At 34.8% G+C, this 13,821-nt stretch overlaps 1 protein-coding gene across 1 annotated transcript; it reads left to right on the forward strand.

Annotated features, from left to right (window-relative positions):
• The first annotated feature begins 2,203 nt into the window (after positions 1-2,203).
• On the forward strand, positions 2,204-10,135 carry LOC136821045 (peptidylglycine alpha-amidating monooxygenase-like). The gene is made up of 12 exons (XM_067077280.1): positions 2,204-2,416; positions 3,119-3,173; positions 3,563-3,650; positions 4,004-4,104; positions 4,797-4,880; positions 5,158-5,209; positions 5,419-5,486; positions 5,838-5,927; positions 8,495-8,571; positions 9,201-9,251; positions 9,489-9,541; positions 9,867-10,135. Exons 1-12 carry the CDS (start codon positions 2,258-2,260, stop codon positions 10,033-10,035), a joined length of 1,047 nt encoding a protein of 348 aa, XP_066933381.1. The 5' UTR covers positions 2,204-2,257; the 3' UTR covers positions 10,036-10,135.
• The last annotated feature ends 3,686 nt before the right edge of the window (positions 10,136-13,821 follow it).

The following is a 13,821-nucleotide window of genomic DNA, read 5'->3' on the forward strand; positions in this document are numbered from 1 at the left end:
AGTTGAAAATTCGTGGCCAATAATTTTGTCACTTTTTACCGACAATACATGCATGTTTTTGCCTGTCAATATTTGGAAAATTTGGCAAAGCAGTATCGTAAAAAATTAGATTAAATTGTTATTTGTGGGCGCACCGTGCCAACTTTTGAAAGATTGAATGAAGGCTTGTGTTAAGTTTAGCAATATGTTATTTGTAGTCGTTCTTCGTTACTGCATACAAACAATCAAAAGTTCCTAGTACATATTCTCAAAACTATTAGAAAAGTTTTTATAAGAAAAATGCATCTATAGAATTATTTGGAAAGTTTGAAAAACTTTTAATTCGACCCAAGAATCAGAAAGTGATTTTCATTGTGATTTAATTATAATGTCAAATTAATTTTGTTAAATTGTACTCAGAAACAGAAGAGAAAAATATTCAGGAGTGTACTTAAATTCATATTTTCATATATAAGAATTTTATATTACTTATATTTTATATTTTTATAGTCACCCTAAAATATTCTTAGGTTAGGATCCAAACTCAATCTGAATCTGACATTTGACTGAAGCATAAAATAGCCTTTTGGTGAAAGAATTACGCCTTACTGGAGGATAATTGGTAATTTACAGTGAAAGATTATCCGAAATGGTATTCTTAGGTTCTTTTACCAAATTACATGATTCTTAGCATATTCTCAATTTTTTTGCCATTTACATCATGAATGTTCTTATAGAATGCACTCTTATAAAAAAAGCGTGTAACTTTTGTTCTTTTTATTTGTTCTTAACAATTAGAGACCAAGGTACGACCAACTACCCTGAGTATCAGAGGTTAAGTTTTCAAAAAACATATTAACCTCTGAAGACAAATAATAGAAATTCTATCGCGCATGTGTCAATCTAATCACTGTACAAAAAATCAAAGATGAAGAGCAAATATTACCATATTAATGTCTAGCAGACTGTATCAGTATGCAGTTTACTATTTACGAATTCCCCAGAAACCTCCAAGTGTAATTGAAATGAGTTTATTTCGAAAGAAATCTTTTATATGATCCCCAAATGTATACTAGTAATTACTAAACTTTTAATTATGGAAATGTCACTTTAATTGAATCGAAATAATAGACAGATTTATGTTATGATTCTCTATCACTGACTCTTTTTACAAAGCATTGATGACTTTTTGTAAGTTGTGTTTTCAACGACGGGAATAAAAATATCAACTTTGAACCTCATCCAAGATCTTGGATGGTCGTCATGGTTACTTTTGTCTTCGTTGATTGCGCGATGAATAGAATCTCGATTCGTCGGCACAGCGTAAATATATGATTTTGAGCTGTGCTTTTCACGGTAACGACCAACATTTCAACATTTCATTTTTTCTGAGTTATGTTTAGACTTTGTGTTCATGAAATCTCTAGTTAAAGTCTCATTAGAATCTGCAACGGTGGTGTAGTTTATGAGCTAATCAAGAAATCTTCAATCTTAGAACGTCGTTTTACTGAAAAACAAGTTCAAAAATTATTCATTCTGTCAAAAATACAGCTTAGAACTTTTGTCTGAGATTATTATACTGTTCTTCTGGAAGTAGATTTTTATCTTTATATTTTTGAAAATTTTTGGATTCTTTCTTTTTGATAATATTCCACTCCTGATTATATTTCCAACAAGTTCTATCAAAAGTTGAAGCCATTTTTTGTCTCTCCTTGTAGCTTACATTGAGACAGGCTTTAGAAAAACAGGTTTGGCTCAAATACTCACCTCACAAAGTCCTCCTTGTATATTTTCGAAGGGTTTTCTAAGACAGTAAGCAAAGTACAGTGGCTCTCCACAGCTCGAACAAAACAAAGTTTGTGTTTTATAATATCCGAGTCTGGTAAGGTTGGGGATTTGTTTATTAAAGCTTGTTAAATGAAGGGACGGAACGACTTGTTCGAGTCATGGAGACACACTAGAGCCTCCTGAATTCAAACCTCTACAATTCGAATGTCTCCTTCAATTGAACGAGCATTCTGGTTCCTTTTGCTAATAATGCCTTATTGACCTTACTCCAAACTTCAAACTTTTGTCACTCGAACAAATATGTGTTCATCGTGAATGTTCGTGTTATTCCACTCACTGTTTTAAGTTGTAAAAAGCTCGAGTTACAGAGACTCTGTAAATTTGAAAACAACGAATCACCTATGAACTCTTTAATATTGTTTAATTATTCTTTACTAGCAGCAATTTACAAAACTTAATAGAAGCCAGTTCTTCATAACCTCAATCAGATATGGCGATATTTTCAAACTTGGTTGTCTTTGCATTATGTTGGTTTGTTACCAGTGCTGATTTTGTGGAGGATTTTGTGTACAATGCAATGGAAGACTTCGGTGACTCACCGGATTTGAAGCGACATAAAATCGTGATGCCAGGAGTGTCACCACAGAAGGTTTGTTGTCTGTGTTGATAATATTTAGTAGTAAATTCTCTTCAGCTCCAATTCAAAAGCTACAAATCAGACATTTATCACGTCGTTTAAATCAATTGCCATTCGAATTGTTCACAATCTCCCAAGGAGGTTGCAAGATATCAGAAATCCCGCAATTAGAATTTGAGAACATTCTAGTATGTACTTTTCTATTCTTGTAAGGGTGGGTGGGTTGGTACTCTGGGAGAAAATTCATGAAATGGAGGGGTCAATATTGAGTGATTATTTGGTGTTTTTCCTAAAAACCTCAAACCTCTCTAGGAAAATGAAGGTTTTAGCACTTTTGCAGGAAAATCTCATAAAATGGGGGGAGGATCATTATAAAATGCTATTGGGGTAATTTTTTTCCGAAAAATAGCAAATTGACTCCCTCCTTACAAGCACAGAAAAGTAGAGATATGAAGATTTGAAATTTTGAAAATTTCGAATGTATTTTAAATCAGCTTATCGCAAGCATCGTTTTAGTATGCCAGACACAACGTTATTTCAACGTTTATCTAACGTTCACAACGTCCATATAACGTTAATAGAACGTTGAAACAACGTTGTGTGCCAGCTGGGATATGATAATGCGTACAGTAAGGATGTTGACACTTAATTTGTGTGCCAAAATTGTTTTCAACAAAATGTTAATTTAATATCTTATTTTTCCCCATTCCCCAGCCAGATACAGTGTTGAGCTATGCAATGAAAATGCCAGATCAAGATCTCTATATCAGTAAGTTTATCATTCATTAAATCTACAGGGGCATGGGGGGTTTACCAACGGACGGTATGTGCGGCGAAAAAATTGGCTTTTAGAATCGCAGCCTTACAGTGCAGCAAAAAATCGCTCAAATTCTTACCCTTACAGTGCATTTTCCTTAAATTTTAAACCCTTATAGAAAAAAGGATTTTCGGGAAAGAATTTGTATTTTTTCATGGCTTTATCAAAATTCCACCCTTACAGTGCATTTATACTATCTTGAAAAACATACCCTTAACTACCGCTTATACCCGTCGATCGATTTGCCTGAATGCCACCCCAGGTTAATTCTTGATGATGGTTAATATAATAACAATTCTTTTTCTACTGACCCTTAATGCGAAAATTTCTTCCATTTTCAGTCAGATTTGAGCCAATAGGAAACATGAAAGTAGCGCACCATATGTTGATCTTCAGTTGTGAAGAACCTTTCTTGAAAAACAAAATTTGGTAAGAGAAAAGTTTCTATTCAAACCTTTGTCAAATGGGCGAATGAATGTAGTAGATTTCAATCTTTTGAATATTCAATAAGTCAGCTGTGTGTCTGATTGGGTTTTTCAGAATGGAAATGTAATTCATCACATATTCCACATGCACCAACCACAGTACTAGTTTGTACATAGACCCGATATCTCAGCTATTTTCAAAAAATAGAAAAAATCGGCGGGAGAGTTTCGAGCTGGCAACTCTACAGACTGTAAACTCTTCCCGGCAAAAAAAATCCCTTCGTGTATTTTCTTCGGCTTCGGGCTTTTTTCTTAGATAGTGATTCGTCAGACTATAACATAGCCTACGTATTTCAGGGACAACGGACATGGGCATCCAAAAAAATGCAAAGACGGATATAAAGCAGAAATGAAATATGCTTGGGGAAAGAATGCTCCTCCACTTCAAATGCCAAAAGGTATATCTTTGTTAAACTTTAGATTTCTTCGAATGACTTTTATAAGCAAAACTTATACGGAATATTGCAATTAAAGCTTTTATTTAGTCTTTCCCACCTACCTTTAACTCTGTACTACAATCAGTGCCATAACATATTGGCACTTTTGGTTAATTTACCATTTTTCGAAAATTGAAGTTCGAGCGAGAATGTCAATTTCTGGCCTTCAACTTGATTTCATCGATTATTTCGATCTGGGAGGGATTTATTGGTCTCTAGGCTATATTTCAAGCCCTACTGGACCATTCTTGAACATTTGGATCCTCAGATCCTAAGGTCATAAGTCTTAAGTCTAGCGTTAAAACTCAGAGATAAAATTCTACCCTTCGAACCTACTTTAGAGCACTTGCAAATCGATTGTGGTTTCAAAACTTCCCGGTGGATTTCCCTTTTGTGCCAAGTATTTTGTCACCGATTGTAGAGTGTATCTACGTTCCATAGTATGGCAATGAAATTTCCGTAGATACCTTCAAAGCAAAGATGCCATTAAATAGATCACTGACATTCACTTTAGGAATGCAGCATATTCGTTCTTCATAGCGAATTATCCAAGCCTGGGTTAACAGCGAACTAAGTATATTGTTCTACCAACCAGTTGCAAAGCTAAAACAGACCTGTATTTAATTTCGAACTTTTCTACTTTTGTTTTTCAGATGTAGCCTATCACATTGGTGGAACCTCGAAAGTAAAATATTTTGTGTTGGAGGTCCACTACTTACACGTGGATAGCTTCAAAGGTATTACCAATTGCTCAGTTCACCCATTTATTTATTTAACCAGGGATATAGAAACGAATTTTAAATCTCCCTTATACAGTAAAAAAAATCGCTGTAAAATAATAGTCTAAAATGCATTCCCCTGCTCCGATGGAAATATTTTCCACAGTTGGAAAATTTCTATTCAAATCCCAGCTCATAAATCCAGTGAAATTCTTGGGAAATCAATTTCTTTTCAAACGATTTTTCCTGAAGATTTCTCATTCTTTTAACTTATGTTTTCTCTTTTTCATGAAAGATGGAAAAAAGAAAGATCACTCCGGATTTGCATTCATAACAACTTCGAAAAGGTAGGAAGGCATTCGAATGTTCTTAAATTTTGAAGTTTTTGTTCTTAAAGTGTTCTTATTTTCACCATTTTGTGATCGTAGCCGTTTCCTAAGAAATTTGGTGTTTTAGAGTCTGTGAAGCCTCTTATGGTTCTTAACTTGCTCTTAATATATTCAGAGTAATCCGAATCTATTCTGAGATTAAGAATCACACTGAATTTGTTTTTCAGACCAAAATATTTTGCCGGGATTTACCTCATTCAAAACAAGCACTTTTTCATACCACCTCATCAAAAAAGTAAGTTTTTTATTCCTATTTGATTAATCATCGACCTTTAGACTGCAAAGTCGGGGAGGGGCTTAGAGGGGCTATAACAGTGGTTTTCAAAAGGGTTCATTTTACCAGTCCAACCATTGTTTAGTCTCCGTTCTAGCCCCCCTAAGCCCCTCAAGTTGTGGTTTAAGTTCTACTTTTTACGAAAATTAGTTTTTCAAAAATATCCTTCATTATTTAGATGAGGGTATTAATGGCGCCATGTAATGGATTTATTTTCCGATGAAGTGAAATTTTCAGTTGTATTTTTCTAACGAGACGATTTCTAGTTTGAGGGGAAGAAAGTGTAACAAAGAAAACTTTCTTTACTCATAGAGTTCCACGTGAGTGCAGAATGCCGGTACCGTAACAAAGAGGGGATGAAAATGCATGCTTTTCGGTTCCTTGTACACTCACACAAAATGGGTAAGTCTATTTGTGTGAAGAATCGCAATTAATAAGCCTAGAGTCTAATTCATATGTTGCAACAATTGTCTAATTCGACGTTGTGCTGTCAACAAGAAACTCTTATAAACGACACTATTCGATACGATCCATTAATCGATAATATTGAAAGCCAGAGTCAACAAGAAACTCTCATACACGACGCTCTACTATTCCATACACTCCATTATTCGATGAAAATCCAATTCCCTTTGAGAATCGAAGAGAAAAATAAAGTAGACATGGATTCATTTCAAACTTTACCTGGTGACACTGGTGGGAATTGATCTTTTCATAAATTACGTCACGAACAACGCTTATCTCGTTTTCAAAATACTGCTATGGTAATTAATTGCCAGAGGGGTTCATAAGAACACCCCTGTCTCACAGCCCCGGTGAAACCTTTTCCTACAGCGAATATTAAAATTTCGATTAAAATCTCAATGGGGATAAAAATTCTATTGTTTCAAGGTCAGAAAATCCAGTGGATGGTTTTGGAGTGCAATTTCTAAACAATGAATTTCGAATGAGAATAAAATCAAAGTCAATTTCTCAGCGGGGCTGAAATTTTAGGGTATTTCTCCCACCGGAGACGAAATTTTTGCCAAATTTTCCAGTGGATATTTAACACTTCATTTTCATGAAAATGCCTATTGAACCCGTATACATGAACCCATCTCACCGGAACCGTTGGTTTTCCAATGGTTTAAGTGTTATATATTTCAACATGCAGTCTATATGGACTACTTTCTTTGCCCTTTTTCAAGTTTTTCATCCAGGAAGATCTTTACTGGAGATGAAGTAGATAAAGAGAAAAAGTTTGCCGAAATGAAAATTTTTTTTTAACATTTTCACATCGTCATCCCAACGGATTTGTGCTTCTTTGTAATGCAGAATTCTGCGACTGAGACTACGATTGACGTCAATTCCCGTACGCGTCAAGAGTTAAAACTTAGTGTAAGGTTGCGGATCATAGCATGCACCAAACTATTCTTCGCTGACTGAAACAGGCTGACACACGGCAAGTTTTTTCAAAATATAAAAAACGCCCGTGGGCGGAGTGGTACAGGCTAGGCGGATCCTCGGAGTCGTATTTTCTATGATTGTAGAAAAAATTAAGAGATAAGAAATCAAAAAGCATGGTTATTAAAACTTAATTATCGTGTCGATCAGTCAAAGAAAAAATGGACGCGGAAGTGCAGAAAGAAAGTCTTGTACTCATGTCTGTACCAAACTTAGATATCGCCCCGTTTGTTGAGATATTTCTTTTCGGAAGCGTTTCTCCCAGAAAACTGGAGAAACAAAGCGAGACACGGAATTAATCCAACCAAAGAACATCGATACATTGAAAAATATTTTTCAAAAAGTAAATGACTTGATTCAATTTTAGCGTCAACTTTATTACAAATTTAAGAAAAATCGGAGCCTCGATCATTCATGACTATGGACATACTAGGTTGAGTTTGTATGTTCCTTATTGAAGCCAAAACTGAAGAGAGTAATTGAATCTAGCTCGGATTCGAAAACCCCATATAGTTGCAAAAACGCAACTATTGTTGAAATCTGGCAACACATATACTGAACCGATGACGTAGTCCCAGATAAAATGTATGGTCAAAAAACGGTCAAAATCTTAAAAACGTTGATTTTTGCCAATACACACCGTTTAACAGTCTCGCCATCTCCACCGTAGAGGCGGTAGGTAAAAATGCTCGCTTTAGTACTGTGGAAGGTCAGAGAAATGTAAACATTGCCATTGTTTTTCTTTCCTTTAAAGAGAATGTTTTACATGTTTGAACATGATATTAATGACAATTTTATGTACCTCTCCTGAAAATTTCACAAAAGTTCATCTAGAGGAAAAGAAGTTACGATTAAACTGGATTAAAAGGAATTCTTTACCTACCATTTCTCTGCTGGGTTTTCTTAAGAGAACTGCATGTTTACCTACCATTTTTTACGGGGGAGAGTGAAGTTTCCCGTGGTTGCCAAAATCAAAACAATGGAAAATTGACGTTTTAGCTTAAAATCTTGCTGAAAAGACTCACTTTTGATTTTTTTTTTTTTTTTTTACTTGACCATGAAGCCCAATCCAATTCCTACGATTTGGACCAAAAGTGACGATTTCTAGCTCAAACTGGGCATTACAGGAGGGCTTTGCCCTCCTAAATAGCCCATGACCAATATATTCGTCATTGGCACTTAAGGAGTTAAGTGCGCACTCACCTTTTTACTGCCATGTGAAACTAATTGAGTTGAGTTAGGATTGAAAATTTGATGACCATTACTAGATATACATCTTCATTTTCTATTTTTTGAATTTTATTGTTGCATAAGGATCTAAAATCCATTCTCTTTAAGTGTGTATTCTCCTTTTTGCTGCCATGTGAAACTAATGTCAGCGTCGTGAGATTTCCCCTTGAGAATGGTTTGCATATGGCAGCAAAAAAGAGCGCACACTTAAAACGAATCGAAATTGATTTTTTACCGGCGTGTCCAAAACCTTGTATCACGGTTTGAGTTTGAAAATTTATATTTTCATTTTTCAGGAACCGTTATCAGTGGCTACCTATTGCGCAATGGGAAATATACCTTGATTGGTAAAGGTGATCCACAAAGACCACAGGTGAAATAATTATCTTCCTTGCTCTGTGACTCGAGCCCGGGGGAGGGGGGTACTTAGGCAAAAATTGGTGCTGGGTATGTGCGGACGGTAAGGGTCAGTTTTTTCACCTTTCAAAGTCTTTCTAGGGTTGCAAAAATCAGAAAAATCCAAATTAGTCTCTCTAAGGGTCGAAAAATTTTTTGTCTTTAGATTCTCCTTCCATTTTTCTGACGAAAACCGAAAGTCTTTCCAAAAGTTGAAATATGATCATTTTTTGGATGAATAAAAATTAAACTTAAAATTACACGGATCTTATGTCAAGATTCTATTGTTTTCTTGCTAAAAGTCAAAATCTTGTAATTTGTTTACCTCGACAATGGAAAATTATTTAGACAAAAAGATTTAAGGTTTTCCTCAGAACCATCGAAGTAATCTACAGGCGAAAAATCTACTCACTCCACTTACTACTTTTCATTCCTATTCCCCTCCCTCCACTCCACTCCCTCTCCCCCCTCCAAAAAATCTCGTTCTAATTGATTATTCCTTTATACCTTATAAGAAACCATCTTCAATTTGAAATATTCTGAAACTTTAACGCTGTGTTGCTTGGGAAAATGTTTACAGTCCAGAATTGATGATTTATTTTACAGACTTTCAACACAGTGGACAATGAAGTGGACATTCAAGATGGTGACATTGTGGTATATTTTCTTCCTTTTTATTCCAACCAAAGACATTTGCTTCGGCTCATAATACCATTCTGGTACCTAAGAAAGGTGTAGTTTAGTCAACACAACGGAGTGTTCTTCAAGTTTCACTCCTATTAAATTGATTAATTCATATATTAGCAAATTCACGATCAGTCTATTTGGCAAGGTCTCGGTAAGGAATGCAATCTAGATAAGAGATTCAATTATATACTCATTTGATACTTTCAGGTAGCACAATGCACGTATAACTCAATGGAAAGAAACAGAATCACAAAATATGGGTAAAGAAAAACGACAATTGTGTTTTAAATCGGTTGAATATTTTTTGTCTAGTATGGAGAGTTCGGTGTCGGTGCAAGGATAATGAATTTCCCAGTTGGTGGATATGACCAAGTCAAAAATCGAAAATCAACCCAATGCAAAACATTTTTACAAATTTCGACCCTTTAAAAGCTTAGGATTTTCGATTTCTGATGTCGGGTCGAGAGAAATTGAATAAGTTAAATTCTTTTCAATACGTTTTTAAAGTCTGGAATATCTCCTTCCACAACTGATAGAAAGTTTGTTAGGCCTTTGAGAGTAACTTTGAATTATCTCCATTTTCAGACAAACTCACAAAGATGAAATGTGTACTTTCAATCTTATGATGTACTATGAAGCAAAGTATGGTGATAAAAAACCCGCTTGCTTGAAAGATAAGGGTCCATTTACATTTCCAAAGGATTCTGATGTGACACTGGCAGAAATGGAACAAAGAACCAAAGGCTCCGTGTGACCACATCACCAAATCCAATTATTGAATGTTTGAAAAATCAATTGTAATTCTAACCAATTAGATTCTTTAGAAGAACAGAGCGATATTCTACAGTCTATTAGCTTTGCCCTAAATGTGCAATCTTAATTTGATTTTTGGATCTTTGGCGCACTTCTTATTAGCCTTAATCGTGTAAAATTATTTTTTATTGCGCCCCAAGATATCTGTTACAAAGAAACCCCTAAGGTTAAAAAGATGGACCCTACGCGGGACTTGATTTTTAGCGAAATTAGGTCAACATTACCGAAAAATAACCCATTGAATGACAATGTCCCCGGTGGGAAAATACCCTGAAATTTTAGCCCCACTGGGAAATTAACTTTAATTTCATCCCTATTCGAAATTCAATGTTTAAAACTGCACTCCAAACCCATCCCCACTGGGTTTTTTAACCTTGGAACAATAAAATTTTCATCCCCATTGGGATTTCAATAGGAGCTATTATCCCCACTGAGGAAAATAGTTTCACCGGGGCTGGGGGACAGGGGTGTAGAAGCTTATAAGGAAATCTTTAGGAAGTTTTGCTGTTCTTGGTGTAAAGTTTTAAAAATAGGGTTGTGCCATTTTCGCGTTCTAGGTATTATTACCTACTATGTATCCAATCACAAAAATTTACAAATCATTATGGCTGTATGGTTTAATTACTTTTAACTTTGAAATTCTTGTTTTGATTTTGAACTTCTTAATATCAAGACAATCTCTGTCATCTCTTCATTCTTAAAACTTGATATTTTGTTTATTTCTTCGGAAGACTTTTCGGTAAAGTTTTCAATAAAAATTTAAAATTTAAAGGCTTTTCAGGACTTAGGACTTTGCAGTTAAAGAAAGCATTTTTAGAGCATTTTAAAGCATTTTAAAGCACGTTTAGAGCACGATGAGAGCGATTGGATGACCAAAATTTGCGGGTATTTTTGATATTTTTGCACTTTCGATTCGTTTTGCGACCTCTATTTCCAGATAAATACAAAGTTTTTTATACATCAGAATTGTTTTTATGAGAAACCAAAGGCTCAATATCAAGAAGTTTTAGAATTTAAATTTTGGTCAAAGTATTTTTCTGTTGATGATATCGTACCTTTCATTTTGGTTCTATTTTGTTGGTGCATAATGAAAATTAATCTTATTGGTAAGGTTTTAATACAAATTATGTGTCAAATTTTTAGTAAAATCTTTTTTTTTTCCCTCCTTCAGGAGTCAAGGCACCATAACTTTAAAATCGTACGTATGGCTTACTTCTATAAATAGAAATTAAAAGCTTTGCAGAAAGATGACGAAAATTTAAATTCTAAAAACAATCTTTAAAAAGTCTCCTTTGCTTGGAGAGGACGTTTGTTTTGTAACTAAATTAACTAAAGTTTACAAAATCAGTTACTAAAAAAAAAGGAAGGAAAAATGGAAACTGATTTTGTAGTATTGTTGATTTATTTCTTTCTTTATAACCTTTATAAATCAATCAAATTAAATCATTAGTCCCTCCCCCCACCACCAGATCGATCTGATGCAGCAACAAGAACAGCTGCAACAGCCTTGCTAATCTAATTTTCATTCGTATTGTCCATTAATACAGCCATTGTAGCGCCTGAAATGAAAATGAAAATTTTTAATTTCATATTTAAGAAATCTACACTGGTATTGGCAAAAACTACTTTGACAAAACGGGGTATTAGATATGCCTCTGGTTAGGTTACCCTTTTTCAACCCACTATCCAAGAGTCCCGGTAAGGTTTCCAAAACATGAAAATCAACTAATTATAGATTTCATTTCATTTCTCCGGGTACCCCGGTGGAGGTCCTATGAATTAACCGTTGTCTGTTCGTTCGTTCGTTCATGAAAAATCAACTCATTATAGATTTCATTTCGGGAGAATTTTGTCAGCAGTGGTGGATATGTTTGAGGTTCAAAATTTATTACGGAGAGTGTTGTAATCATCAATATTTCCTATGGAAATCAACACTCTCTGTTACAGACCTTTTTCCCTTTTTAGATCATGGCATCACTATCATGAAAGTATTCAAAAACCCTCTTTATGAAACATACTAAACACTTTTATATTATAAGCATAAAATTTATAAGCATATTGACTAAATGGGTAAAAGTGCATAATACCCAAGCTCAACGGCTAAAATTTCGAGCAACTTTTCTTTCTTCCAGGAAACTTTCAAGCAAAAACTATACTTTATTTTTTGGTAATTTAAGTCGAGAAATTTGCAATCTGAAAACACGAAATTTTTTAAATAATCACAGAAAATCAACTGGCCAATGTCTAAGTCTTTATGCATACAGATATGCATAAATTGAGGCTGAACATGAAATGTTCTCCAATTTTCAAGTATGCTTATAACATTGTCTTAGAAGGGCTGAATCACAAATGAGTCTAGTTTGACCATGAGGGGTTTCACTTACTTTGAACTGTTTTGAAAAAATTGGTTTGCTTAAATGCCAACTTCTTCTTTCGTTCAGGTACTTTCTTCTCGACTCTGTTGATACCCGCCATATTGTAAAGAGCCATCAATTTGTTGCTCATCACCCTGTAAAAGTAAATTTATTTAAAAAGGGTCACTACTTCCTTAACTTTATAAAACCCTTAGTCTTTGAAACAAGATGATGAAAAATTAAAATCACGGTCGTCAAGATCCGACCGTCCAAGGCATAGCCCACGCCAAGAGGGATATAAAAAGCGGTCGCTATCTCCTAGCTCAAGATCCGACCATCCAAGGCATAGCCCGGACCGAGAGATCGAATTCACGGGCACCATCTCCTAACTCAAGATATGACCGTTCAAATTATAGCTCACGCCGAGAGAGATCGAGATCACGGTCGAGTTTTCAAAAATCGTCAAGATCTGACCGTCCGAATCATAGCCCACGCCGAGAGAGATCGAGATCACGGTCGAATTTTCAAAACTCGTTAAGATCCGACCGTCCAAGAGCCAAATCTACTCCCAGATCAAAATGTACAGAAAATAAAGGCAAAAAAGAAAAAGAAGACATAAGACTTACCTCAGATGGTAAGTTCACGAACAATTAGGCATTTTGCCTGATTTTGCAGGTGAAAAATTGAAACGTGCCAACTTAACTAAGTTTTGTAGACATAAGATGTACTTAAATCTTGGTTGGCTGACTTGATCATAGTATCCTCCATCCTTTTCTTTTTTACGGACAGCTTGTGTATGTCTATTTTCTTGAATTTTAATGTAGTCGGGGATTGAAAAGGATGAGTGATCTACTTCGTTGTTAATATTATTTTTCATATAATATTTTCATCCACTTCTTCTTTTAAGGGCTCTGACCATAGTGAATTTTTCATAATTGCCCTGTTTAAAATGTGTTTTCTGACTGATGTAACCAACAAAACTATGGCATGTTATACATTTTCTGTTAGACAAACTATTCCGAATCTGAAAATTCAAAAGTTGCATTGAAAAAATTTGACGAAGAAGAAAATGAAGACTTTTGCGAGGAAGAGTATTTCAACTTTGAAGAGCTTAGTTTAGGCGAAGAAAAAACATTTTGAAAAAATTTTCGCAGTAGATGGTGTATCTTTTACCGAACAATAAAGATTTTTGCGGAAAATTTTTGCTTCTTTGTCTCGAAATCTTTTCATCTGGATTTTGCTTAAAAAAACAGTCATAACTTTTGACACATCGTTTGAGAAAAATTTTCCGTAAAATTTAAAATAGTTCAATTCTTTGCAGACAGTGTAAAGAAATTTTGAAACAAAAAAGTTAAAACTGGAATTGAAAGGGA

This window comes from Clytia hemisphaerica, unplaced genomic scaffold (genome assembly GCF_902728285.1).
Source record: "Clytia hemisphaerica strain Z4C2 unplaced genomic scaffold, Clytia hemisphaerica genome assembly, whole genome shotgun sequence".
NCBI classification, from domain to species: domain Eukaryota; kingdom Metazoa; phylum Cnidaria; class Hydrozoa; order Leptothecata; family Clytiidae; genus Clytia; species Clytia hemisphaerica.